The 24,737-nt window shown below is 39.3% G+C and overlaps 1 protein-coding gene across 4 annotated transcripts; it reads left to right on the top strand.

The window, feature by feature from the left end:
• Positions 1–24,509, top strand: LOC142605610 (type II inositol polyphosphate 5-phosphatase 15-like). Of its 4 annotated transcripts, none has more exons than XR_012839092.1 (11): positions 1–795; positions 904–1,159; positions 1,774–2,566; positions 14,769–14,893; positions 16,592–16,676; positions 19,691–19,999; positions 20,105–20,372; positions 20,713–20,836; positions 21,423–21,783; positions 23,715–24,200; positions 24,376–24,509. XR_012839092.1 is itself a non-coding variant. In XM_075777037.1 (11 exons), the coding sequence occupies exons 1-11, from the start codon at positions 78–80 to the stop codon at positions 24,069–24,071; spliced, it is 3,294 nt and encodes a 1,097-aa protein (XP_075633152.1). In that variant the 5' UTR covers positions 2–77; the 3' UTR covers positions 24,072–24,509. The 4 variants fall into 4 exon arrangements, 2 of the variants coding, with proteins under 2 accessions (XP_075633151.1, XP_075633152.1); XR_012839093.1 differs by having other exon boundaries at positions 24,369–24,509; XM_075777037.1 differs by having other exon boundaries at positions 2–795; positions 19,691–19,856; positions 19,959–19,999; positions 23,715–24,509.
• The last annotated feature ends 228 nt before the right edge of the window (positions 24,510–24,737 follow it).

Raw genomic sequence — 24,737 nt, 5'->3', positions numbered from 1 at the left:
TTATCGTGAAGTCTCAACTCCTATTCTCTCCTAAAGTCTGAGCACCTAACAATCTCTCTCTCTCTCTCTCACTCTAAATGGAAATGGATCCACTACCACCACTGATCGACCTAAACGACGACAACGACGACGACGCACCTCGCTTCTTCGACCGCTACAGTTCCTCTCCATCCTCCACCACCTCCTCCTCCTCCTCCACCTCCTCACCCACCTCCTTAAACTTAAACGGCGTCGTCCCTTCCTCCACCACAACCAAACGCCTCGACTACATGCTCCAATTCCTCGATCGCAAGCTCTCTACTGAAACCACCACGACCACTTCTCTCCCTGAGTTCATCGCCAAAGGCGGTGCCTCCGCCATCTTCAATCCTCCGTGCCGCTCCGTTCTCCACCCTGATCGCCCGCCTTCCCTGGACCTCCGACCTCATCCGCTTCGCGAAACTCAAATCAACCGTTTCTTACGAACCATAGCTTCTACGGACTCTCACTTGTTGTGCGGAAGCGAAAATGGAACTGTTAGGGTTTGGGACTTCAAGGACTTGTACGAAGCTGGAAACGAAGATGAGGAGGAAGATACGGCGCCGTTTTTGGACTCTTCTTCCTCTTCTTCTTGTTCGGCGGCTAGTCCCACTCTGTGTTTGGTTGCGGATTTAGCGACTGAAGTGGTGTGGAGTGGACACAAAGATGGGAAAATCAAATGCTGGAAGATGACGAATTCGAAGAGTCCTTTTAAGGAAGGGTTGTCTTGGCAGACGAATCGCGGGCCAGTGCTTTCCATGATTGTTACGTGTTATGGTAATGTTTGATCATTGAAATTGAACGGAATTCATCATCAGCATCATCATCATCATCGTGCTTTCTCCTTTGCTCACTTCTGTTTGACTTTGACTTTCTTTCATCCAGGGGATCTGTGGTCGGGTTTTGAAGGTGGTGGTGGTGTCATAATATGGCCATGGGAAGCTATTGAAAAATCTCTCTCTGTGATGAATGAAGAAAGGCCCATTGCTGTTCATTTAGTGGAGAGATCGTACATTGACCTGCGGAGCCAACTCACCGCCAATGGTTTCAGTAACATATTAACATCAGATGTTAAGTACTTGTTATCTGATAATTCTAAAGCAAAAGTTTGGAGTGCTGGTTATCTGTCATTTGCGCTATGGTATGTTTTAACTTGATCAATACTGTTCTTTTTTTCAAGTTTGATATTGTTTTTCTTTGTTCATAGATTCTTTTTAATAAACTGCTTTTCAAACATTAGCAAATGCATTTAAAAAGAGTGAGAAGGAATTGTGTTTGATATTCGGTTCACTGACTAACTTGCTGGATGAAAAATGCCTATCATGTTTTTCTATATGTTAACCTTGGTCCTTGCTGGTCCATTCATAGCAATCATAAGAACATGATCCATCTTGGGAGCTGCCCATGCATCCTGTGCAACAGATAAACCTCAAAACTGCTTTATCTGGTCTGATGCTTCTTTCAATGCGAGGAGGCAAATTGATGGTCACTCACCAGAGGGGGAAAATTTTGATTGTAGTCTGCCACTATGCCGCTTTTAAGTTTGGGCTTCTTATATGTTGGCTTGGTGCACCCTTAAGTTGTGATTCCAAATGTGCTTGGAATGAAGGGAGAGTTCATAAATGACTAAAAGTGATGCTTTTATGTATCTTTTTCATAAATGTATTCATGCGTTGCATCTGCTTCTTCATCTATTTGCATTTGTTTGTATTATATAGGTCTATGGATTTAACTTGTTTGGTTGTTATCTTACAGGGATGCTCGGACAAGGGAGTTACTGAAAGTTTTTAATACTGATGGTCAGATTGAGAATCGAATGGACTTTCCTTCAGTACAGGACTTTCCAATGGAATATGCCTCTAGTTCAAAGAAAGAAAAAATTCAGAGTTCCTTTGGTTTCTTTCAGCGCTCACGTAATGCTATAATGGGAGCTGCAGATGCTGTGCGTCGAGTTGCAGCAAAGGGGGCCTTTGGAGACGACAATCGGAGAACTGAAGCAATGGTGTTGACTGTAGATGGAATGATTTGGACAGGGTGTACAAGTGGCTTGCTTGTGCAGTGGGATGGCAATGGCAATCGCATACAAGAGTTTCAGCATCATGCTTTTGCTGTTCAATGTTTTTGTACATTTGGGTCAGGAATATGGGTAGGTTATGCTAGTGGAATTGTCCAGGTAATGGACCTTGATGGTAATTTTATTGGAGAGTGGGTTGCTCACAACAGTCCGGTGATAGGAATGACTGTTGGAGCTGGCTATATTTTCACCTTGGCTAATCATGGTGGCATACGTGGATGGAACATCACATCTCCGGGACCTCTGGACAGCATATTGCGTTCTGAATTGGCTGGCAAAGAATTTGTATATACAAGGATAGAAAATGTGAAAATATTGACTGGTACTTGGAATGTTGGGCAAGGAAGAGCATCTCATGATACACTTGTATCCTGGCTAGGATCTGTGACCTCAGATGTTGGGGTCATTGTTGTTGGGTTGCAAGAAGTTGAAATGGGTGCTGGAGTTCTTGCAATGTCTGCAGCTAAAGAGACTGTAAGTACTACTTCTATTCAGTCAAAATCTCTTGTCAAGTAAGTCAAAAATTTACAACATACAAATTGTTCAGTTTGACTTTGGAAAGTATAGACTGTTAGAAGATATTGTATCAAAAAATAAAATAAAATCCAGAGCATCAAAACATATCCATGAATAGCCTTTCAAATGTACATTTGGTAATCAATGTTATGGTGTTGGAGAATGGGTGGCTCCAACTCAAGAGGCTCGGTTCAGAATAAAAGAGTTGGCCAGGATAAAAGAAATACAGTTTTAATTTGCCATAGATGAGACAATGATTATCAAGAATTTTTGCTATTTAGATATCTTAAGAGAATTTTTAACGTTATTGGTTTGAAACCTCTAGAAATGTGCGGAATGCCGTGGAGACGTTAGCACTAGTAAGAGAGATCAGAGTTTCATGCTCTGCTGAGGGGCATTATAAAGTTAAATTTGGACTGGATTGTGATGATATTCTATGTTGAAGGCCTTGTATTATATTGTTATTCTAGGCAACTTTTAGGACAATGGCTTAAACTTTTAGGACAATCGGTAATTTAACGTATTATCAAAGCATGAGGTTTTGAATTCAATTCTTGCCTCTTCCACTCTACCTCCCATTTAAATTCCCATGTGTTGGGCCTCACCTATTAAAAAATAGTTTCAGCCCACATGTGAGGGGGGTGTTTGAATTGTGTTTAAATGATTAAATTTACTATATCCCAATAGTTTAAGCTTTTGGGACAATCGATAATTTAACAACCAAGAAGCTTATGTCATTCTTTAAAATTTTGTTAATTTAATATGTCACGACCCAAATCTCTGGAACACGAATTTAGATACATGACTAACTTGCTAATTTTGCATATGTCAATAACATAATTAATTCTAAAATTAAATAAAACTCCAAACAAACAATGTTATTAATAAACCTTTTACAATATATAAAATCCACAATTTAGAAATAATCTCCAAATACTATAAAATCTTAAGCGAAATAAAAATAACTAAAAATCCTATGAGGCTTCAAGCTTTACTGAAGTCGCCTAAAAACTCCACGCTTTGCATTGTACCTTACAAAGCGATCTAAAGGTTATGTTTCCCAAATAAACTTCAATATGAAAATTGTAATTGATGGGGTAAGCCCTACATCTAGTAAGCAATTATACACAATACACAACACACAACAAGATAGAAACAAGCAAAGCACGAGTATTTTGATTCACAAATTCACTCAATGATATCAAATATCGTTTTCCAAAACATATAATGAACCACTTAATACGTATGTAATCAGATCTCAAAATCATTTGGAAGCACATATAGATAATTGATCAGAGCATTGTGTCACATATACACATACACATATTACATATTCTCACATACAATCCTATGAGCGAATACCAATATCTACTCCTTGCTGGTGAGGGTTCAATATTTATTCTCACGTACAACACTGTGAGTGGGCTTACACATACATCTGATCAATTTTAAAAACATTTAATGAGTCACATATCACAAAAGAAAAGTTTATACAAAGTAGAATAATTTACATAAATCAAGGGATGCTTGACTCTTTTAGGGAACTTTTTTGATAGGTAATATAAGAATTATTATTGATGAAAATGGAAAAAGAATTGAGGAGTTTATATAAATATTTTACAATTCTTAAGTAAGTTTGAAAATTCAATTCTCTAAAAGAAACGTTTTAAATACCATTTAGAAAATAGGAATATGGCTTTGAAATCACTTGGTTTTAAACAAATTTAAAGAGTACGAACTGTTTTAGAAAACTTATCTTGAAACTCTTTTTTTTTTTTCCTGAAAATAGTTTCGTTTAAAATCATCTTTTAAATGAGATTTGGTTGTTTAAAACGTTATTTAAAATTCAAATTTTCTCTTTAAAACATTATTTAAAAATTGAAGTTTATCTTTCAATAATGTAAAAATGCTTTTGATGGGAAGAAATCTGAGTTATTGTTGGACCTCTTTATGTGATTGGAACGTGGGTTAGATGGGAGTTGGGCTATTGTGTGGTCTGAGGTAAATGAAGTGGGCCCAAACTCATTTAAACCCTCAAAGCCCATTAAGCTTATTCCCTCCAGCCCCAATGTTCCAGCCAAGCCCAGTAGAGTGTGGAGGCCACGTCCAAATCCAAAAATGTTGAACCCAGCCCACTGCCAGAGCTCTGATGTAGTTTCGGGATCCAGACTTAAGATGCCGATGGAGGACCTGGTTCCGAGAGTGGGTCTAGTGGGCTCGTGTTCAAGGGAGGAAGAGATGAGGTCGGCGACGGCGTGTGGCGAAGACCCAGTGACCGGAATAGTTGGTGAGGCCCCTTGCGGCGCCGATAAAGCTATTATCGACGCCGGCAAGGAGCTGACTGGGCTTTCGAGCCCAGATACTGGATCGCCTCATCGGTGGGGGTTTTTGGAGCTGGGTGTCACCGGCGACTTGGTGGTTGGCTCGGACTTGGTTAGGAATGGGCCGGTGAGTAATGGTCTGATTCCTATTGTAGACTTGGGTAACATGTTGGAGGTTCAGCTTGGGGAAGGGGAAACAATTGTGGAAGAGGTGGATTCAGTTGGGGTTTTTCAGGCAGATTCTGGGCTCACCATTCCTAGGGAGTCCAATGGGGGGGTGGTCAGTGGTTGTGGCAGTGGAGAGAACGAGAATTCTCTTTGGGTTCCTATTGATCCAAACGTGGGTACTTTGACTCAGGATTTTGTAGAGGGAGCACAGAGGAATGTATCTGGTCCACACTCGGATTGGGTATCCAAGCTGATGAAAAAATTCTGTAAATTGGTGGGGTTCCCTATTGTGAAACATGAAGCTCAATGTTTGGCCCTTTTAGCATACTAGAAACGGGAGCACCTCAAGGTGAATGACGAAGAGGTGGCTAGAGACACTGCTAAGTCGGGACACGAGGCCTTAGGGAGCTTAAGGGGCTGATTTCATATGTCAATTATGAGGGTGCCATTGCTAGGAGTAAGAGCGGGGCTCTTGGTGACTTGGGGGGTGCTAGTAGTTTTAAATGACGATACGATTGCTTTCTTGGAATGTAAGGGGGCTTAATAATCCCCGGAAGAGAGAGGTGTGTAAGAACCTTCTAAAAGAGTGGAAGTGCGATTTTGTGTGTATTCAAGAAACGAAAGTTTCGTCTATTGATGGGGTCTTTGTTCGGAGTTTATGGGGTAGTCCGTTCACTGATTGGGCTGCTTTGGATCTTTGTCAGCCTTCGAGTGGGGTCTTCTTGGAATTTGGGATAAGAGGGTTTTTGAGAAGTTGGATATTAGTGTGGGTCAATTCTCTATCAGTGTTTTATTGAGAGGAGTGGTGGATGATTTTGTGTGGGCTTGTTCAGGTGTGTATGGCCCTAATGACAATGGGCAACGGTCTAATTTGTGGGGGGAGTTGTCTCAGGTGCGCGCTAGGTGGCCTGTGGCGTGGTGTCTGGTAGGTGATTTTAATATTATCAGATACCCAAGTGAGAGACTTGGCTGTGAGACTTTCAGCCCCGCTATGCATGCATTCTCAGATTTTATAGAGAATAATTCCTTAGTTGATTTACCTTTAGAGGGGGCTTCGTTCACTTGGTTTAGAGATTCCGGTCTTCCCTCTATGTCAAGAATCGACAGGGCCTTGGTCTCTCTTGATTGGGAGGAGCACTTCGAGAATGTATCCCAGTGGGTGCTTCCCCGTATTCTTTCAGACCACTGCCCTCTTCTGCTGGAAGCTGGTGTTGTTCGGCGTGGTCGAAGTGCCTTTAAATTTGAGAACATGTGGTTAAAGGATGAGGGCTTTGTTGATAGAGTTAAGTAGTGGTGGGGAAGCTACAGTTTTGAGGGTTCTCCAAGCTTCATCTTGGCCCAAAAGCTGAAGGCTCTAAAAGCAGACTTAAAAAAGTGGAACAGGGAGGAGTTTGGTGATTTGGCTTTTAGAAAGAAGAACATGCTGACTGAGCTGATGGGGTTAGATCTGAGAGAGGAGCTAGTGGGTCTTTCTAGTGAGGATCAGATTCGGCGTCTCCAACTCAAAGGGGACATAGAGCACTTGGCTACTCTTGAGGAGACTTCCTGGAGGCAAAAGTCGAGAGCCTTATTCGTGAAAGAGGGGGATAATAATACTCGGTTTTTTCATAGATTAGCAAACTCCCATAGAAATGCTAATCAAATTAAAAGGATGGAGGTGAACGGTATCCTTTATGAGGATGAGAATGATGTACGCTCTCAAATAGTCCTCTTTTACCAAGAGTTGTATAAGGAAACTGAGGTGGGGCGTCCTTCTATGGATGGGTTAGAGTTTACTCGTATTGAAGAGGAGGATCGGGTGTCTTTAGAGAAGGAGTTTACAAAGGAGGAAGTCTTCCAGGTTCTAAAGGAGATGGAGGGGGATAAAGCCCCGGGTCCTGACGGCTTTACCATGGCCTTCTTTCAGAATTGTTGGAGTGTCGTGGAAAGGGATGTAATGGATTTTTTTGTAGATTTCCATCGGCATTCTTCGTTTGAACGGTCTTTAAATGCTTCGTTCCTCACTTTAATTCCTAAGAAGTGCGGTGCCGTTAACATTAAAGACTTTCGCCCCATTAGTTTGGTGGGTAGTGTTTATAAGTTGTTGTCTAAGGTGCTGGCTAATAGGATGAGGAGGGTTTTGGATAATCTCATTTCTGAGACTCAGAATTCGTTTGTTGGCGGAAGGCAGATTCTGGATTCAGTGCTTATTGCTAATGAATGTTTGGATAGCAGGTTGAAGAGCAGAATTTCGGGTGTGGTTTGCAAGTTGGATATTGAGAAAGCTTATGATCACGTAAACTGGGAGGCCCTGTTTTATTTGTTGGGCCGGATGGGTTTTGGGGAGAAATGGAGGGGGTGGATTAAAGCGTGCGTTACGTCTGTTCGATTCTCAGTCCTTGTAAATGGTTCCCCTGAGGGTTTTTTTGGTAGCTCTCGTGGGTTGAGACAAGGGGATCCGCTATCTCCGTTGTTATTTCTTTTGATAATGGAGGTTTTAAGTAGGCTTTTGCAGAAGACAGAGGAGTGTAATCTTATTCGGGGTTTCCGGTGGGGAGCCGTGAATTCCCGTGGGGTGAGTATTTCCCATATGTTATTATGCGGATGACACCATCATATTTTGTGAGGCCTCTAGGAGCGACATACCGTCAATTAGGCGGTGTTGTCTTGTTTTCAAAGGGCGTTTACGGGTTTGAAGGTCAATGTGGGGAAAAGCGAGATTGTCCCAGTACGGGGGAGGTGAATAATCTTGATGCTTTTTGGCTAATGTGCTTCATTGTAGAGTAGGCAAATTGCCTATGAAGTATTTGGGGATGCCATTGGGTTCTTCTTTTAAGTCCCCCTTGATCTGGAATCCTATTTTGGAAAAGATGGAGAAGAGACTCTCTGGGTGGAAGCGTCTCTATTTATCTAAGGGTGGGAGACTCATGTTAATTAAGAGTACTCTCTCATGTCTCCCGACTTACTTTCTATCTCTCTTTACTATTCCTAAAGCAGTGGCGGCTAGATTGGAATATATTCAGAGGAAGTTCCTTTGGGGGTCTTCGGAGGGGGGCTTCAAATATCCTTTGGTGGCCTGGGATAAGGTGTGTCTTCCCGTCGAGATGGGTGGATTGGGGTTAAGAAAGGTGGTGTCGTTTAATCAGGCTTTATTAGGGAAATGGTTGTGGAGATATGGCCACGAAGATTCCCACCTGTGGCGTCGTGTTATTTCGTCTAAATATGGCGAGGGGCTAGGGGGGTGGAGGACTAGGGCTTGCAGGAGGTCCCATGGGTGCGGCCTTTGGAGAAGCATTAACGAAGGTTGGGAGAACTTTTCTAAGCATCTTTCATTTGTAGTGGGGGAAGGCTCTCGTATCCGTTTTTGGCATGACAGGTGGGTTGGTGACGCTACTCTAAAAGTTCTCTATCCTGAGCTTTATGAGTGTTCATCGGTCAAGGATGCCTGTATCTCAGAAGTTTTGTGGATTCCAGAAGGGGGTACTGTTAGAGTGTGGAATATAACGTTTTATAGAGCTTTTGAGGATTGGGAGTTGGCGGCTTCGTATTCTCTTCTCCGGCTTATCCAAACTCGTATCCCTCAGGGTAGTAGGAGAGACATCCTTTATTGGAGGCTTAAAGGGGATGGTATGTTTGATGCTCGGTCTTATTACCTCGCGATCCGGGGTGCTTCGGATTCTTGGCTTCCTTGGAAGGGGGTTTGGAAACCTAAGATCCCTAAGCGGGTGGCGTTCTTTCTGTGGTCTGCTGCTCATGGCCGGATTCTCACCTTGGATAACCTCATGCTTAAGGGTAGGCCTTTGGTTAATAGGTGTTGTTTGTGTTGCAAGGATGGGGAGTCGGTTAACCACCTTCTCCTGCATTGTCCTGTTACCCACTCCCTATGGTCTTGGATGCTTCAGTCCTTTGGGATTCCTTGGGTTATGCCAGGATCGGTGGCGGATTTGATCTCTTGCTGGCATCAGTGGCATGGAAAGGATAAGTCGGACATATGGAATTTGATTCCAGGGTGCTTAATGTGGACTGTGTGGTTGGAGCGGAATCGCCGTTCCTTTGAGGACAAAGAGAAGACCTTGATTGAGCTAAATCTTTTATGCCAGCGTAGTCTATTAGAGTGGTCTCGGTGTTGGGGGTTTACTAATTGCTCTTCTCTCTCAGTGTTTATGTCCTCTCTTAGCTTTGTTCCCTAGTAGCTTTTCTCATTCTCTTGTTGTTCATCATCATGAACTTCTTGTATGACTTACTTTATTTCATTTATATAAGCTTTCTGATTACTTATCAAAAAAAAAAAAAATGCTTTTGATAAATTTTAGAAAACGCATGCTTAAAAACATAAACTTTGGAAACCTTTGACTTCTAGGAGCTCATCGAATTATACAAACTAACTCACTAGGATTATACTTTGCTCAGACTAATAACACTTTGACACCGATGTAAAGTTTCTCTAACCAATAATGTTTCTTTGCATTGGGTCAATTCTCATATTACCATTAGAGAGGTAGTAGCTGAAATATTCTAGACCTTGGATTTAATATTCCCATTGAAAACATAAGGGTACAAGGCCACCTTTAGAATAAAGGTTATAATCATGAAGTATGGGATAGGATCCTTACGGGTGATAATTTGAGGAGTAGAGGGTTGGATTTTGTAAACTGGTGTATCATGTGCCGTAGTAATGGGGAAACGGCGGATCATTTGTTACTACATTGTGGGAAGGCTCATCGGCTGTGGAGTTTGGTGTTTAGATCTTTTGGGTTTTATTGGGTCTTGCCTGGTTCGGTTGTGGATAAGCTATTCGGTTGGTGGAATTGGTCTGGAAAGCATTTGTCTAGCATTTGGAATTTAGTTCCATTATGCTTGATGTGGTGTCTTTGGAGGGAGCGAAATAGGAGGACGTTCGAGGACATGGAAAGTTCAGATGACCAGCTTTTGGCCTCTTTCAGTGGCACTTTGTTTGACTGGTCTAGAGTTTGGGGACTCACCTCTAGTGATCTATGAAGTACGGATGCGTTTTCGGATTCGGATTCGGGTGCGGGTGCGGGTGCGGGACTCGGCAATTTTTGAAAAAGTAGGGTGCGGGTGCGGGTGCGGCGGGGTGTGGCGATTAAAAAATTATTAAAAATATTTTTATTTATATTTTTAATACTTTGCTAAGCATACTTTTTTTCATATTATATAAACATATACCAAATAAAAAATCAATATTACCGATTTTTTATTTTATTTTATTTATATTCATATATTTCTTATCTAATTTATTGAAAATATTAAAATCATAAGTCTATATTTCAACTAGTATATCAATATTATGCCTAAATATCTACCTAATTTATAATTATAATAATAAGTTAATAAAAACTGTCACTTTTTAGAATATTAAAAGTTTAAAACATTAATATAGTATGTATGGAGATATTGAAAAAAAAAAAAAACAAAAACAAAGCCACAAGAAAAAAGAAAAAAAAGAAAAAAGAAAAAAAAGAAAGACAATACATTTATGTTTGGGGGAAGGGTCAGACTTAATCTCTTTGCTACTTTCCAATGCTTTGTCGCATGACTACTGACTAAGCTCACAAAACTAAAAAGAAAGATAAAAGAGAAACAAAGCAGAGATAATAAAAGAGCAGGAGATGAAAGTTAGAAGATTAAAAAACGAAGAACAAAAGAGTAAAGGGGAAGCAGAGAAGAAGAAGCCTGATCTACGATTCTGCGTTGTCTGCGATGAGCTGAGATTGTTCTTCAGGAAACCAGAACGGGGTGAGCTTGAGTGCGTCTGTGAGAGAGGGGAGACGGAGAGCAGAGAGTGAGGGAGAGCTGAAGATTGAAGTGAAGAATGGTGCATAAGTGTGTTTTGCACCGAGTCGGCGCGAATCGGCCCGAGTCTGCGCCGAGTCGGTGAAGTCGGCGCGAGTCGGAAATGAAAAAAAAAAAAGGGGACGTGGCACCGATGTGCAGGTAGTGGCGTCGCTCGCCCGTCGCCGCGTCGGATACGGGTGCGGCGGTCGTTTTGCCGCGTCCGTGCATCCTAGCTAGTGATTCTCTCCCTATGTTCCTTAGTTCTCTCCTTTGTACTTAGTTTCTTTTTCTTTTTTATCTTTTTACTCTCGCTCTTCCCTTTGTATTTTTCTCTTTGCCTTATGTTTTTCTGCATAAGGTAGTGTTCTTGAATATATATCTTTATTATATATCATAAAAAAAAAAATTGTAGGCAACTTAATGAAATCATTTTTTTTGATAAGTAATAAAGATTCATTGATAATAAAAAGATAGGGATATTATACCCAAGTACACAGGAAGTATACAGTGGGGGAACAAATCAAAAACGAACATTACAAAAGTCAAGTAAATCCAAAAGAGAAGAAAAAGGTTGATTTCTCCACACAGAGAGCCATTCAAGTGATGTTCGGAAATATAGAAGCCTGAGATCAGGCATGAACGCTCATTGTCTTCAAAACATCTACTATTTCTCTCCTTCCAAATACACCACAACAAACAATGAAGAACGGCCTTCCAAATATCACCATTGCTATGGTGACCAAAACGACCTTGCCAGCAAGCCAAAAGCCCAACAACAAACCTAGGCATAACCCAACAAACTCCAAATAAACCGAAAACCATATCCCACGACTCCAAAGCAACCGGGCAATGGAGGAAAAGATGGTCAACACTTTCACTATTGCACTTACACTTGCACATATAACACCAATCCAAAATGCAAACCATTCTTTTCCTTAAGTTGTCAATTGTCAGACATTTCTCCAAGGCTGCGGTCCATACAAGGAAGGCCACTCTAGAGGGAATCTTCTTCTTCCAAATGCTTTTCCAAGGGAAAAACTGCTCACTATGGCCAACTAGGAGATGGTAGTATGCACTAACCGTGAACCCTTTACTTTTACAAGGCAGCCAACAACTCTTATCCTCCCCAGTCCCCTTTATGGGGGTGCTATAAATGGTATTGATGAAGCTCTGAAAGCTTCCAATTCACGATTATGCACCTCCCTACAAAACTGTAACTCTTAATGGAGAATTCCATTGGTGTGCCTCATTAGATCCTCCACACTTGCCTCTTTGCTACGGCAAATCTTATATAATTCAGGATAGCGGTCTGTGAGAGAAGAAGTTCCACACCAACGATCAAGCCAAAACTGCACTTTTGATCCATCTCCAATTTCAAAAATAATAAAACGAGATAAAGAGTGCCACCCCCGTCTAATATTTTTCCACAAACTGACACCATATGGACTAGAGCAAGAGTTAGAACACCAACCGCCCCAATCACAACCATACTTCGCCTCTATCACTTGATGCCAAAGAGCATCCCTTTCTTGCCCAAATCTCTATAACCACTTCCCTAATAAAGCTGCATTGAAGGATCTTAAGTTCCTAATCCCCAACCCACCTGAAGAAAGCGGAGTACACACCGTAGACCAATCAACCAGGTGAAACTTGGGCTCGTCTCCTAGACCACCCCATAGAAAGTCCCGCTGAAGTCTAGCAATATGATTGGCCACAGAAGCAGGAATAGGGAATAAGGAAAGAAAATAAGTAGGAAGATTAGAGAGAGTGCTTTTAATTAAAGCGACTCTTACCTCCCTTGGATAAATATAATTTTTTCCAACCAGCTAATTTTCTTTCCATCCTCTCAAGAATAGGATTCCATATTGACTTGTCCTTAAATTTTGCCCCCAAAGGAAGACCCAAGTATTTCATTGGGAGGGACCCTTGCTTGCAGCCTAAGACAGCCACCAAAAGATCCATGTCATGAATTGTCCCCACAGCCTCCAGCTCAGACTTACCCAAATTTACCTTCAGACTTGACACAGCCTCAAACCAAATGAGCACCATATGTAGAATCAGCATATGATCAATATTAGCATCACAAAAAATTAGAGTGTTGTCATCAGTGAAAAGGAGATGGAAAACCATCAAGGGTCTTCCAGCAGAAATACCTACACTAAAGCCTGACAAACGACCTTCATGGACAGCCTTATCCAACATTCTACCAACAACTTCTATAACCAACACAAATAACAAAGGGGACAAAGGATTACCTTGCCGCAGCCTCCTTGAACTTCCAAAAAACCCATGGGGAGTACCATTAATAAGGATAGAGAAACGAACTGTTGAAACACAAAAGGAAATTCATCGTCTCCACTTATCAGAAAAACCACAACGCTTAAGCAAATAAGAAAGAAAACCCTAGTTCACATGATTGAAGGCTTTCTCAATGTCCAATTTACATAATAACCCTGGCTGTCCAGACTTCAATCTACTATCAAAACATTCATTAGCAATAAGAACGGAATCAAGAATCTGCCTATTTAGAACAAAGGCATTTTGAGGAGCAGAGATGATCTCTCCTAAAACCAAGCGAAGACGAATAGCCAAAACTTTGGCAAGAATTTTATAAACCCCCCCAACAAGGCTGATAGGCCGAAAGTCCTTAACTTCCACTGTTGCAGCTCTTTTAGGAATGAGCGCAATGAAAGTTGCATTCAATCTTTTTTCAAACTGACCAGAATCATGGATATTAGAAATTTATATTCAAGCTATTAGAAATTTAATCTTATATATATCAACCTTTGTTAGACCCAAGGTATTCAAATTCAACGGGTAACCGATATAAAATACAACACTACCATAAACTTAAGAGACTAACCATCGGATCTTTATCTGAATAACGCTTATATATAAACATCTTTCCACTGTAATCAAATAGTCAATATAGTTGACATAACTTAATCTTACCATGCTGCCAAAACCACAAATATATCTCAAGATTTATAGAACAGTATAGTAATATTGATCATCTTAGAGATGAAGGTTCTCACCTTTTTTTTCGCAGCCAAACCTTATGCCCCTAAACAATTTTGGCCTCCTTCTGTCACGCTGACTCTCTCTCTCCCTCTCAAATTTTCTTTGGCATCCATGTTTACTAAGAAACCCACTTAGTTTAGATAGTCTTCCAAGACTTTAATTTCCAATTAACCTAAAATTAAGGTTTATCTGTTTAGATAGGTCGGAACTCCAAAGGATCTCAATAACTCTTAAACTTCTAATCCAAATAGGTTTTAATCTCTTATCCTTTTTCTTCACTGATAAGAAGACTAAAAGTTTTATATGATAAACCCGCAAAGTAACTCTCCACATTACATCTTCCTTCATTTTTATTTTTTTTATTTTATTTTTAAAATTTTAAATCTTAAACTGCCGCACAAAATTGTATGCACTAAAACTTTAATTTTCTCACCTATTTTGTAGCACCACAAAATTGTCTACTCCCATCTTTCTGTGCACACGTACAGTACCTCAACTCTATAATAATAATAGTAGTAATGATGATAAATCGGGGTATTACATAATACCCTTTAGGTTAGTTTTATTGCTTGGGTGGGTTTTTTTAAAAAAATATTTTTTAATGTTGAGTAATATTTGTTAAAAGGGAACACAATATATTCAACAAAGTGGATGAAACTTACCCTTTCTAAAAGAAACGTGCAGAAACAGAAAGAATTGGTTATCACCCTTGCTACCCAAAACATGCCTTAATGTTGAACAAGAGGACTGGAATTGTTACTATTTTTTCTTGAACACTTCTTTATATTTCATTCCTGTAATATATTCAGATCCTTAATGAACTTCTCATTAGGATTTTTATCTCCTCTTGTTTATATATTCCCCATTAACTGTAGGTAGGACTTGAAGGGAGTTCTGTTGGGCAGTGGTGGCTGGATATGATAGGCAAAACGTTAGATGAAGGATCAACGTTTGAACGTGTTGGTTCTAGGCAGCTGGCAGGCTTGCTCATTTCTGTCTGGTGAGTATATGTCCTGGGAAAAGAGTGTGTTTGGATTAGCTTATTTCCATTGGCTTATTCTGTTTAAAATTAGTTGTGTAACAGTAGAGTTGTACTTAGAAAAAGTAAGAATTTAGAAATCTGTACATAAGCTGGCTCTGAAAATAAATTGGCATTTTAAGCCTTAAATTTTGCTCTGTTGGCTTTTTTAAAAGTCCAGAAATTAAGCTCTTTTTTTTTTTTTTTGATAGGTAAGTAGTGCAATTTTATTAATCATAGATTTTTTTTTTTGAGTTCATGATGATGAACACAAAGGAACAAAAGAAAATACAAAAAAATTATAAGGCAGGTCTAAGTGAAGCTAGGAACTCAAAAACAGATGAATACTTAGAAAAACCCCAACACCGGGCCCAATCAAAGAGTGTGTTGAAATACAGATTTTAATTGGTCCAATGAAATCATGTTGTACTCAAACAGGTGAAGATTCCACTCCTTCCACACAATCCACATTAAACAGCCCGGTACCGTATTCCATATTACAGACTCGTGCCTCCCAAACCAATTCCTCCAACAAAAAGATAAAGCTGCAGCAGTTCCCAGCATAACCCATTGAATCCCAAATATCTTAAACACATCTGCCCACAGAGTATGGACCCATCACAATGAAGTAAAAGATGATCCATTGACTCCCCATTACTTCGACACATATAACACCAATTCACCAAAGGCAACCCCCTTCTCATTAAATGATCCAATGTAAGGATCCAACCTAAAGCTGCTGTCTGCATAAAGAACGCAACCCTTTTAGGAACCTTAACGGACCAAATGCCCTTCCATGGAATGGGGACTTAGTAGCAATCCAAATCACCTGATTAAAAGACTGAGTATCAAACTGGCCCTTACTTTTAAGGCACCAACGCAACTTGTCCATCCCTGCACCCCTTGGAACCTGAGAATAAATGTAATCAAGAAAAGAGAAGACTGCCTCTAGTTCTCAATCATGAAAATCTCTGTGAATTCTCAAATTCCAACTCTTAAAAAGCCCATCCACTTGGTGATCCAAAACATCAGAGATAAAGCTTTTTTTATCACTTGACACGCAAAAAGATCAGGGTACAGAAGCTTAAGAGGAATATCCCCAGCCCACCGATCATGCCCGAATATATGATTACCCTCTCCAACCACGAGTGCCTAATGTTGAGAAGCTCTTTTCAAATGTAATGAGAAGTTCAGAGAGTCTAATTAAATTTCATTGGTTTCATTTTTTTACAAATAATATTTGAAATGAGTTAATCATATTTATCATGTTAGGTGAGGCTATCGTTTTTTTCTTCACACTTATAATAATTGGCCAATTTTGGATGGCCTTGCCTCCTTTCTTGTGGAACTGTTGATTTGTGTCCTGAAATGCAATATTAAACAATGGCCTAATGAAATTTTTGTGATGCTCAGTTCCACCATGATGTGTGTGTGTGTGTGTGTGTGTGTAGTTTGCCTTTCTAAGGCCATTAGCGTTGAGCCCAGTGGTATAGCCTACTCTCCTTTACTAGGAGATCCAGGGTTTGTATCCCCTCTCCCTCATGTTATAACTTTCAGATTTATATAGTTTGCCTTTCTCTTTCTTCTCTCAGGCATTTACTTCTTCATCTTTAATCTTATTTAAAGGCATCTACCCTTGTTGACTTTCTCATCTATGATAGCTAAAGTGTTGTATTTCAGGGTTAGAAACAACATTAGAGCTCATGTTGGTGATGTTGATGCTGCAGCAGTTCCTTGTGGCTTTGGGCGTGCAATTGGTAATAAGGTATCCTGGACTCACATCATTTTTGCTGATTTTTTTTTCTTCATAATTAATACTTTATTGAAAAAATGAAGAGAGTTTGGGGCTGTTTGGTTTTAAAAAAACCATCACTCATCACTCCTAACTCAATTTTTGTCACTCGTCACTCGTCACTCATTACTTAAAATACCCCAATTTCCTAAACCCTGCATGTTTGGCACACTGTTTTCAACTGGTCATCACTCAAATATTTTTACTTTTTGTGGGACCCATACCTGAGCACTTGATCAGAGACATCTTGACCCATACATGATTTCTGTTAGCCTACCTGCCTCACCCTCATTCCTCACCATTTTCTTCACTTCTCATTTCCCCTTCACCCTTTTAGCCCTATTACTCTCCCAAAACACAAACCTGAACCCAGCTAAAATAGAAGAAGCTTGGACGCCAATCTCCACTGTGAAGAAACGTGACCCATTTCCATGATTTGTCAGCTTGTTTCTTTATCTGATTTAAGTTTTTGGCATTTGGGTTTTGAGAAAACTGTTAGATTTTAACTTGAACTCTGCTTTGCCTTTGTTTTTCCTTGTTGTTTGGTTGGCGAGAAAATAATAAAGGAGAAGTTTTTTTGGTTTGTTTTTTGTTTATATGATATTATAAACAAAAATCTTGTATTTTGAAACCCCAAATCCAAATTCCATTTGTCAAACCCTCAAACCTAAATCAACCAAATCCCCAAATCAACCAACAATTACAAAGGAAGGAACTTTCAGCTCAAAGAAAAAAGAGAAAATTGAGCAAATAAATAGAAAGAAAATAAAAAAGAAAGAGGGTTTCAAAAAGAGGGTGGAGCTTGAAGCTTAAACCATGGTGGTTCGGTTTAGAGAGGAAAGCCAGAGCAAGGCCCACGGCGGGCTGAGCTTGAGAGCTGGAAACCATGGTGGTTTGAGACAGTGAAGGACCCTTCTGCTGTGGGAGGTCCGGTGATGCTGTGATGCTCCTGGTGGCGGTGAGTTATGGGTCTGTGGAGGTGGCATGTGATGCTCATGTGGCGGTGAGTTATGGGTTTGTGGAGGTCCGGTGAAGAGAGATGTATAAAACAGCTCAAATGTATAAAATACCTTTCAGATTACTCAAATTGAGAAAGAGGTCAAGGGAAGATCGGTGCAGCGGCGCGTCCCCAACTGCGTGATCGTGACCCAGCGGTGCGGGTTGGCTGAGCTCCGATCAGTGAAATAGTGTGTGAGGAGGTGAGGGCAGGGCAGTGCTTCTAAGGACTTGTGGTAGTACTGGTATGAAGATTGAGAGTGATCTGCTTTACCAAAGTGAAGAGAACCCTCAAAAGCAGCACTTGGTGTGATGTTGTTCTGACCGTGGGTCCCATGTATGTGTGTTTAATTACCAAAATGCCATGGAAACTCAGTTTTGATAACTTGAAAACACCTAAAATGTGTTTTTAGTTTCCATAACTCATCACTCCAAAATCAGAGAATTGAGTGATGGAAACAGAAACTGAAAACACATCCAAAGTACTCAGCCGTGGGGCCCACCATTTTGGAATTATGGGTGATGGAAAACTACAAATTCAAACAGCCCCTTTATGAAAGTATATGCAAACCTCTTCTAAAGTGTAGTGTGGAAAGCAGAATTACAGACTAAAAGAAAGAGAATCTATGAAATCTACAAGAGGTGCATGTCACTGACTCCCATGCACCGATACCACTTAGACAATGATCTCACAAATGAAGAATTCAGCTCAATAATTGACAGCTCCACCCCATAAATAGTACTATAATTCCTTTACTTCTGAAGTGCCCACATTAGATATGAGGGGCCACACCATATATCTGCCATGTTACCCAAACCAAAGAATTATTCTGCAACATTCTTAGGCCATAACCCTATAATCTTATCAGCCGATGTTTAGTGTATGTTCAGAAAAATGTCCATTTTCTTTCCATCCCACCTTAGTCACTACCCAAAAGAGGGTGAAGACTTAGAAAGAAAAAACACTAGTTCCCTCAAATCTGAGGACACCAAGACTAAAAGGAAATAATTTTTTTTTGATACGAGGGTTACTGACATAGGACAAGGGGGAGCAAACAAAATCTGATTTAGAACACCTATGGCAGATCTGGTATAGCTTGGGTTTTGAGGAATTAGGTTAGGTTTTAGTGAGGAATAGGCTAGAAAATAATTGGGATTATAGGGTTTCTAAAGGGGACAAGGATTAGTAGGGTTTGGGGATGAAACAAAGGAGAAGAATCAGGTTTGGGTAGCCATGAATAGGATCCTGAACAGTAACCGTGAATAGTAAAATAAAAGATAAATATCTAGGAATCACTCTTGGGGTTCTTTGGCATCACACCTTGGAATAGTTTGCATCACCCAAACTGTAAACAAAGCTTCATAGCTATAAACTGAAAATATTATTATTAACCATCTCAATAGATGGCATTACAACTCTTTAAATAGAAAGACTAATACCTATTCCTAGTAGAACTAGGATTTCTTATAACCCTAATAAGACTTGGACTCCTTAGGCTTTTACTACTAAAGCCCAACTAAATAATTAAACTTAAACTAAAATAAGACCCAAAAGAAGATCTAATGGACTGTTAGCACAACCCATTCCATAATATTATGAAATTAAAAAACTGCCCTTGATTCATAAAATAAAATAAAATATAATAAATCTGTCTCCCCATTGCCTCCTGCATCAGTTACATTGAGACATGTAATATTTTTGACTTGGGATGGCTTCCATTGTCTTTAGCTTGGTGCTGTGCTATTTTGTGATAAGATTATTTATCTGATGAGGTTCTGGTATCAATTGTCAAATAGTTGGCGACTCCTGTATCACATTTTCCAAAAAGTATAATTCTCTAGATGTGTGTGTCTGCGTTATAACTATAGACATGCTTAAACCCAAAGACTTAAATTCCTCGGTTTGTATGAAAGTAGTTTCTTGTTCTTAAATCAACTGCATATTATTGGTGGTTATTATATTATTGATGCGCTAATCATTGTTTGATCAGGGAGCTGTTGGTTTGAGGTTAAGAGTGTATGATCGGGTAATGTGCTTTGTTAACTGTCACTTTGCTGCACATTTAGAAGCAGTTAATCGTCGCAATGCAGACTTTGATCATGTATATCGAACAATGACGTTCTCCCGACCAACCAACCTTTTCAATGCTGCAGCTGGTACGGTTCTGTACCTGTTCTTCTTTTGCTCGCTTGTCTTCTCATTGTATTTAGTCTGGCTTGTTTATAGATCTGGCTTGCCATTGGTCCTTTCTGTTGCAGCTGGTTCTTCTGCTGTTCAAATGCTTCGCAGTTGTACCAATGTATGTGATTATATTGATTGGTAACGCTGCCATTTTGATTGTTAAGTTACTTTCTGTATAAATGATTTTGTTCCAGTTGGTTCATCAAGCATGATTACCCTACAGGCTATTGGCACACACACTGCAGAAGGGATGCCTGAATTATCTGACGCGGATTTGGTCATATTTCTTGGTGATTTCAATTATCGGCTTGATGGTATCTCTTATGATGAAGCAAGGGACTTTATCTCTCAAAGATGCTTTGATTGGCTTAGAGAAAGGGATCAGCTTCGGACAGAAATGAAAGCTGGTAATGTCTTCCAAGGAATGCGTGAAGCAGTCATTACATTTCCTCCCACATACAAGTTCGAAAGGCACCAAGCTGGTCTAGCAGGTTGGTCTTACCTTAACACATATGAACTCTTAGATTGACAGTACTGGCTAGGGCATCAAAAGAGGGGAAAAAACTATAGTTTTATTGGTTATGACCTGTAATGCCAAATGAGTTGATTAAACATTGTTTGGTGACTTGTTGATTTGTTTATGACTCCGATAAGCAATTTCCCTGTTTATAAATGCTTTTCTTTCTTTCTTTATTTTTGTTTTGTTTTGGTTTCTCTATTTTGGCGGGGAAAAGCATAAAACCCTTATGAAAGTTATTGGCATATGGAGTCTCTCTTAGATTATCTACAAGGTTGCCCAAAATCTTCTGAACTTGTGTAAATTGTCTGCAGGGTATGATTCTGGTGAAAAGAAGCGCATTCCTGCCTGGTGTGACAGAATTTTATACCGTGATAGCCGCTCAACTTTGGTATCTGAGTGCAGCTTGGAGTGTCCTGTAGTCTCTTCAATATCAAGGTAATTTCCTGGTATTATTGCTTTCTGCACATTTATAGGGAATAGTGAGAATGTAACACCTACAAAAAAATTTGTAAATGATGCCTCAGATAATTTAGTGGAGTGTATATATTATGGCCACATTAGATGGCATTTCTGTGCTTATCACATTTCAATTTGACTGGATTCTTTTTTTATTTAACCTGCATGCAATTTCATGTGATTTGGATGGTATGTGTCCAAAATATGCAAAGGGGATGCTAAGAGCCTTGTAGCTCAACTAGCACCTTATGGTGTTTTCAATGGAGACATCCATGGTTCAACTCTCCCCACCTGAACTATTTATGTATCAAAAAAATCCAAAGGGGATGTGATCAAAATCAAATATAGTCTGACTAAACTAGTCTTTCTTTTGGTTTTATATAAAGTGGTAATGGGTCTTGGCTATTATACTAGATGCAATTTGATATCTGCACTTGCTTTCTCTTTCTGTATGTATATCCAAGTGTACTGTTATTAATATAATTATATAAAGCCATCAACATACATAGGATTGTTTTTATTTTCCCTCGAAATGCTTTCCGACTTGACATTTCCTGTTTAATAGGTATGAAGCTTGCATGGATGTGACAGACAGTGACCACAAGCCTGTCCGCTGCATATTTACTGTTGATATTGCTCGAGTTGATGAGTCAATAAGGAGACAAGAGCTTGGTGAAATTCTTGGATCAAATGAGAAAATCAAATATGTTCTTGAAGAACTATGCAAAATTCCGGAAACTATTATCAGTACAAACAACATAATCCTTCAAAACCAGGACACATCCATTTTGCGTATTACAAATAAGTGTGGGAAAAACGATGCTTTCTTTGAAATAATTTGTGAAGGTGAGTCTTCCATTAAGGAAGATGGACAAGCATCGGATCATTGTCCAAGAGGTTCCTTCGGCTATCCACGATGGCTTGAGGTGACTTCTTTAACTTGAATTAATTTGTGTTCTTTTCATTATGGCATCTGGACCTAGAGTTGGCTTTGGTCAAATTGGAAGTGTAAGAGTTAATGTTTGAGCTTGTTATACATTCTGGGTCATGGTATTAGAGCTGTGGTTTGATTAATTGGTCTTGTGTTTGAAGCTATGGAACCAGGAACCCCCATTTGTTTCTGTTTCATTCATATACATGCAAGGCCTGCATTTGGTTTTAGCATTATTTGGTTTTAGCATTATTGGGTAGCCTTACAAGCAAGGTTGGGTATTATATTTAATTTATGTGAACTTGATGTACATTATTTCCCCACTTCTTGACAGCTATAGGTTATTTTTGATAAGTAATTAGTTTTGTTGATATAAAAAAGGGACATCCTAGTACACAGGAATTGTACAGGGGTCAACAATCAAGTACAAAAATTACAAGAATCAAGAAAATCAAGGAAAGAGGTGAATGATTGGTTTTGCAAAGCAAGCAACCAATCCAATAAAGTTCTAAAGAAAAATAAGTTGAAGTCTGGATTAATATGTTTCTTATCACCTGAAATATTCCTTTGTTGTTGACTTTGATGTATATAATTGATTGGATCGATCTGAATTCATTCATGATTAAAGTACTTCAAATTTTGGATCAGATAACTCCAACGGCATCATTGTTTTTGCATATTGACTTGCTTATACAATATATTATTTTGTTGTAATTTTATTTGATGTTTATATCATTGCAAATTCAAGTCCAAGTAGTTGAGAGTTGAATAACCTGTCAGTGTCCAAGAAAGGACCTTGAGGTGAATAATACTCTCTTAGTTGTTCAACAATATTGTTTAGGCAACAAAGCTTGGATAATGTCCTTAATCCAGTATGTGTTCTTTTGGGTATATGTTATCTTTTGTTATACAAGTTGAGTCGCAAAGGAACTTGAAACAACATGCTCATGAAATAAATCTAGTGCCTTCTAAACAACAATCTGATGGAGAAAGAGTCTATACTTGAGGAATGAGGCATGCTGATGCAGGAGCAGCCAGAATTATTTAAAAATTCATTATTTTAGATTTTCTTTATATCGTGGGAGATTGGATATTGTGTGTAATTGGATTAGTTTATAATTTCAGATTATTGTGAATTCAAATAAGGATTAGATTAGATAGGGATTAGCCTTTTAGATTATTACCTGTTTAGAGTTTTATGGTTTATGAACTTTTATTCCTAGAAGCTCTATAAAAAACTTCAGGTGGTGGTTATTTGATATATAGTAGGCGATTAATTAATGAAATTTCAGCCAATATGTTGGGCGCTGATTCCTAACACCTTAGGTGTTGATGCCTAAGTTTTATTGCTTGGTGCTGATTCCAGGCAACCGTAGGTGCTGATTCTTAGGGTTATTGCTTAATTTTCTTGTTATTTTATATTCCTGTTGATTGTCCTGCAGCAATTTATTAGACTAGGAAACAGCAGAGATCCTACAGCTGCCTACTTTTGTTTTCTTTAGAATAATTATACAATTTGATTAGTGGGACAGGGACCCATTATTCATGTGAGATGTGGGATTACCACATTGTTGTAATCTAGACTTTTACAGCGTTGGTTCTCTCTCTCTCTCTCTCTCTCTCTCTCTCTCTATATATATATATATATATATATTGTGTTTCATTGTTTTTTCATACATGAAATCATAACTATAAATTTATGGACGAATATTAAGCCATCATGGTGCTTCAGAACTTTCAGATTTTCTGTTGGATCTAGATTTAAAACTGGTTTGTTTATTTGCCAATCAACTCCAGTTCAAATGGAACCCTATCTCTTTGTAAGAGCAAGGTTGAGGGTGAGGTCTTGCATTCAAGACCCACCAGGTGTAACTTACCATCTAAATAAATAAAAAAGCTTATCTATTATTCTTGTATTTGAACCAGGTCACTCCAGCAGCTGGCATGATCAGACCTAATCATATTGCAGAGGTGTCAGTTCATCATGATGAATTCCTAACTCTGGAAGAGTTTGTTGATGGTGTCCCACAAAACTCGTGGTGTGAAGACAACAGAGACAAGGAAGTTATATTGGTGGTTAAGGTGTGGGGCAGGTATACGATGGAGACAAGGAATCACCGTGTTCGCGTGCGCCATTGTGTTACAGCTAAGATAAAACGGAGTGACCCTGAACTGAACAGCACTAGGCAAATCCAAGGAACTGTTCTCCACCGGTCTGATATTCAAAGCCTTAGCAGTTCCTACGACGTGGTTGACCACCTACGGAATCTGCATAGCCCTTAAAGCATCCCCGTTAACATGAATTGTCAATGGAGAAATCAAGGTATTGGATGGCCAATTCAATTAGCCTAAAGGGATCCTCCTGTGTCTACATAGTCCAGTCATACAAGCATCTTGATGTAAATACCTGAGGTGCTTGGTTACTTTTTCATTCTCTAAGTTTTCTTTTTTCCAGTTGATTTGTGTCTATAGAATTTTCATTTAGTTCATCTGGTGCCAATTCTTTTGAACTTTAATGAGTTTGTTGTGCAAGGTTTCATTCCAACTTGTGACATTTTGGACTGATTTTCTGTTTTCAAGTGTACAGCTAATGAATCGAGCAGCAGGAGGGGGTGAATTTTTAATTGACCTCCTGTTTATAAGTGAACCTATTTATTTTGGAAATATGAACAGTATCCAATCAACTAGATCAAGGAGCAGATTCTGCAGTGAGTTTCCATATATGGCATGGAATTGTTTTCTCTTGTTTTTCGGATGCTGCTGCTACTGCTACCGCTACCACTGGCAGTTTTAATGGTTTGTTAAATTATTTTATTGGTACGAATAGACAATTCCAAATTCATGATTTTCTGTTTTATAGTGAATAGACATTGTACCTATCTTATTCTTACCCCATATACTGATTTACTTTGCTGGGGCAAAGCCCAATCGGGCGTGGTTTCGTTTGTA

This window comes from Castanea sativa, chromosome 8, assembly GCF_040712315.1.
Source record: "Castanea sativa cultivar Marrone di Chiusa Pesio chromosome 8, ASM4071231v1".
NCBI classification, from domain to species: Eukaryota; Viridiplantae; Streptophyta; class Magnoliopsida; order Fagales; family Fagaceae; genus Castanea; species Castanea sativa.
The sequence above is the reverse complement of the archived record's forward strand: the minus strand, read 5'-3'. Positions and strand labels throughout refer to the sequence as shown.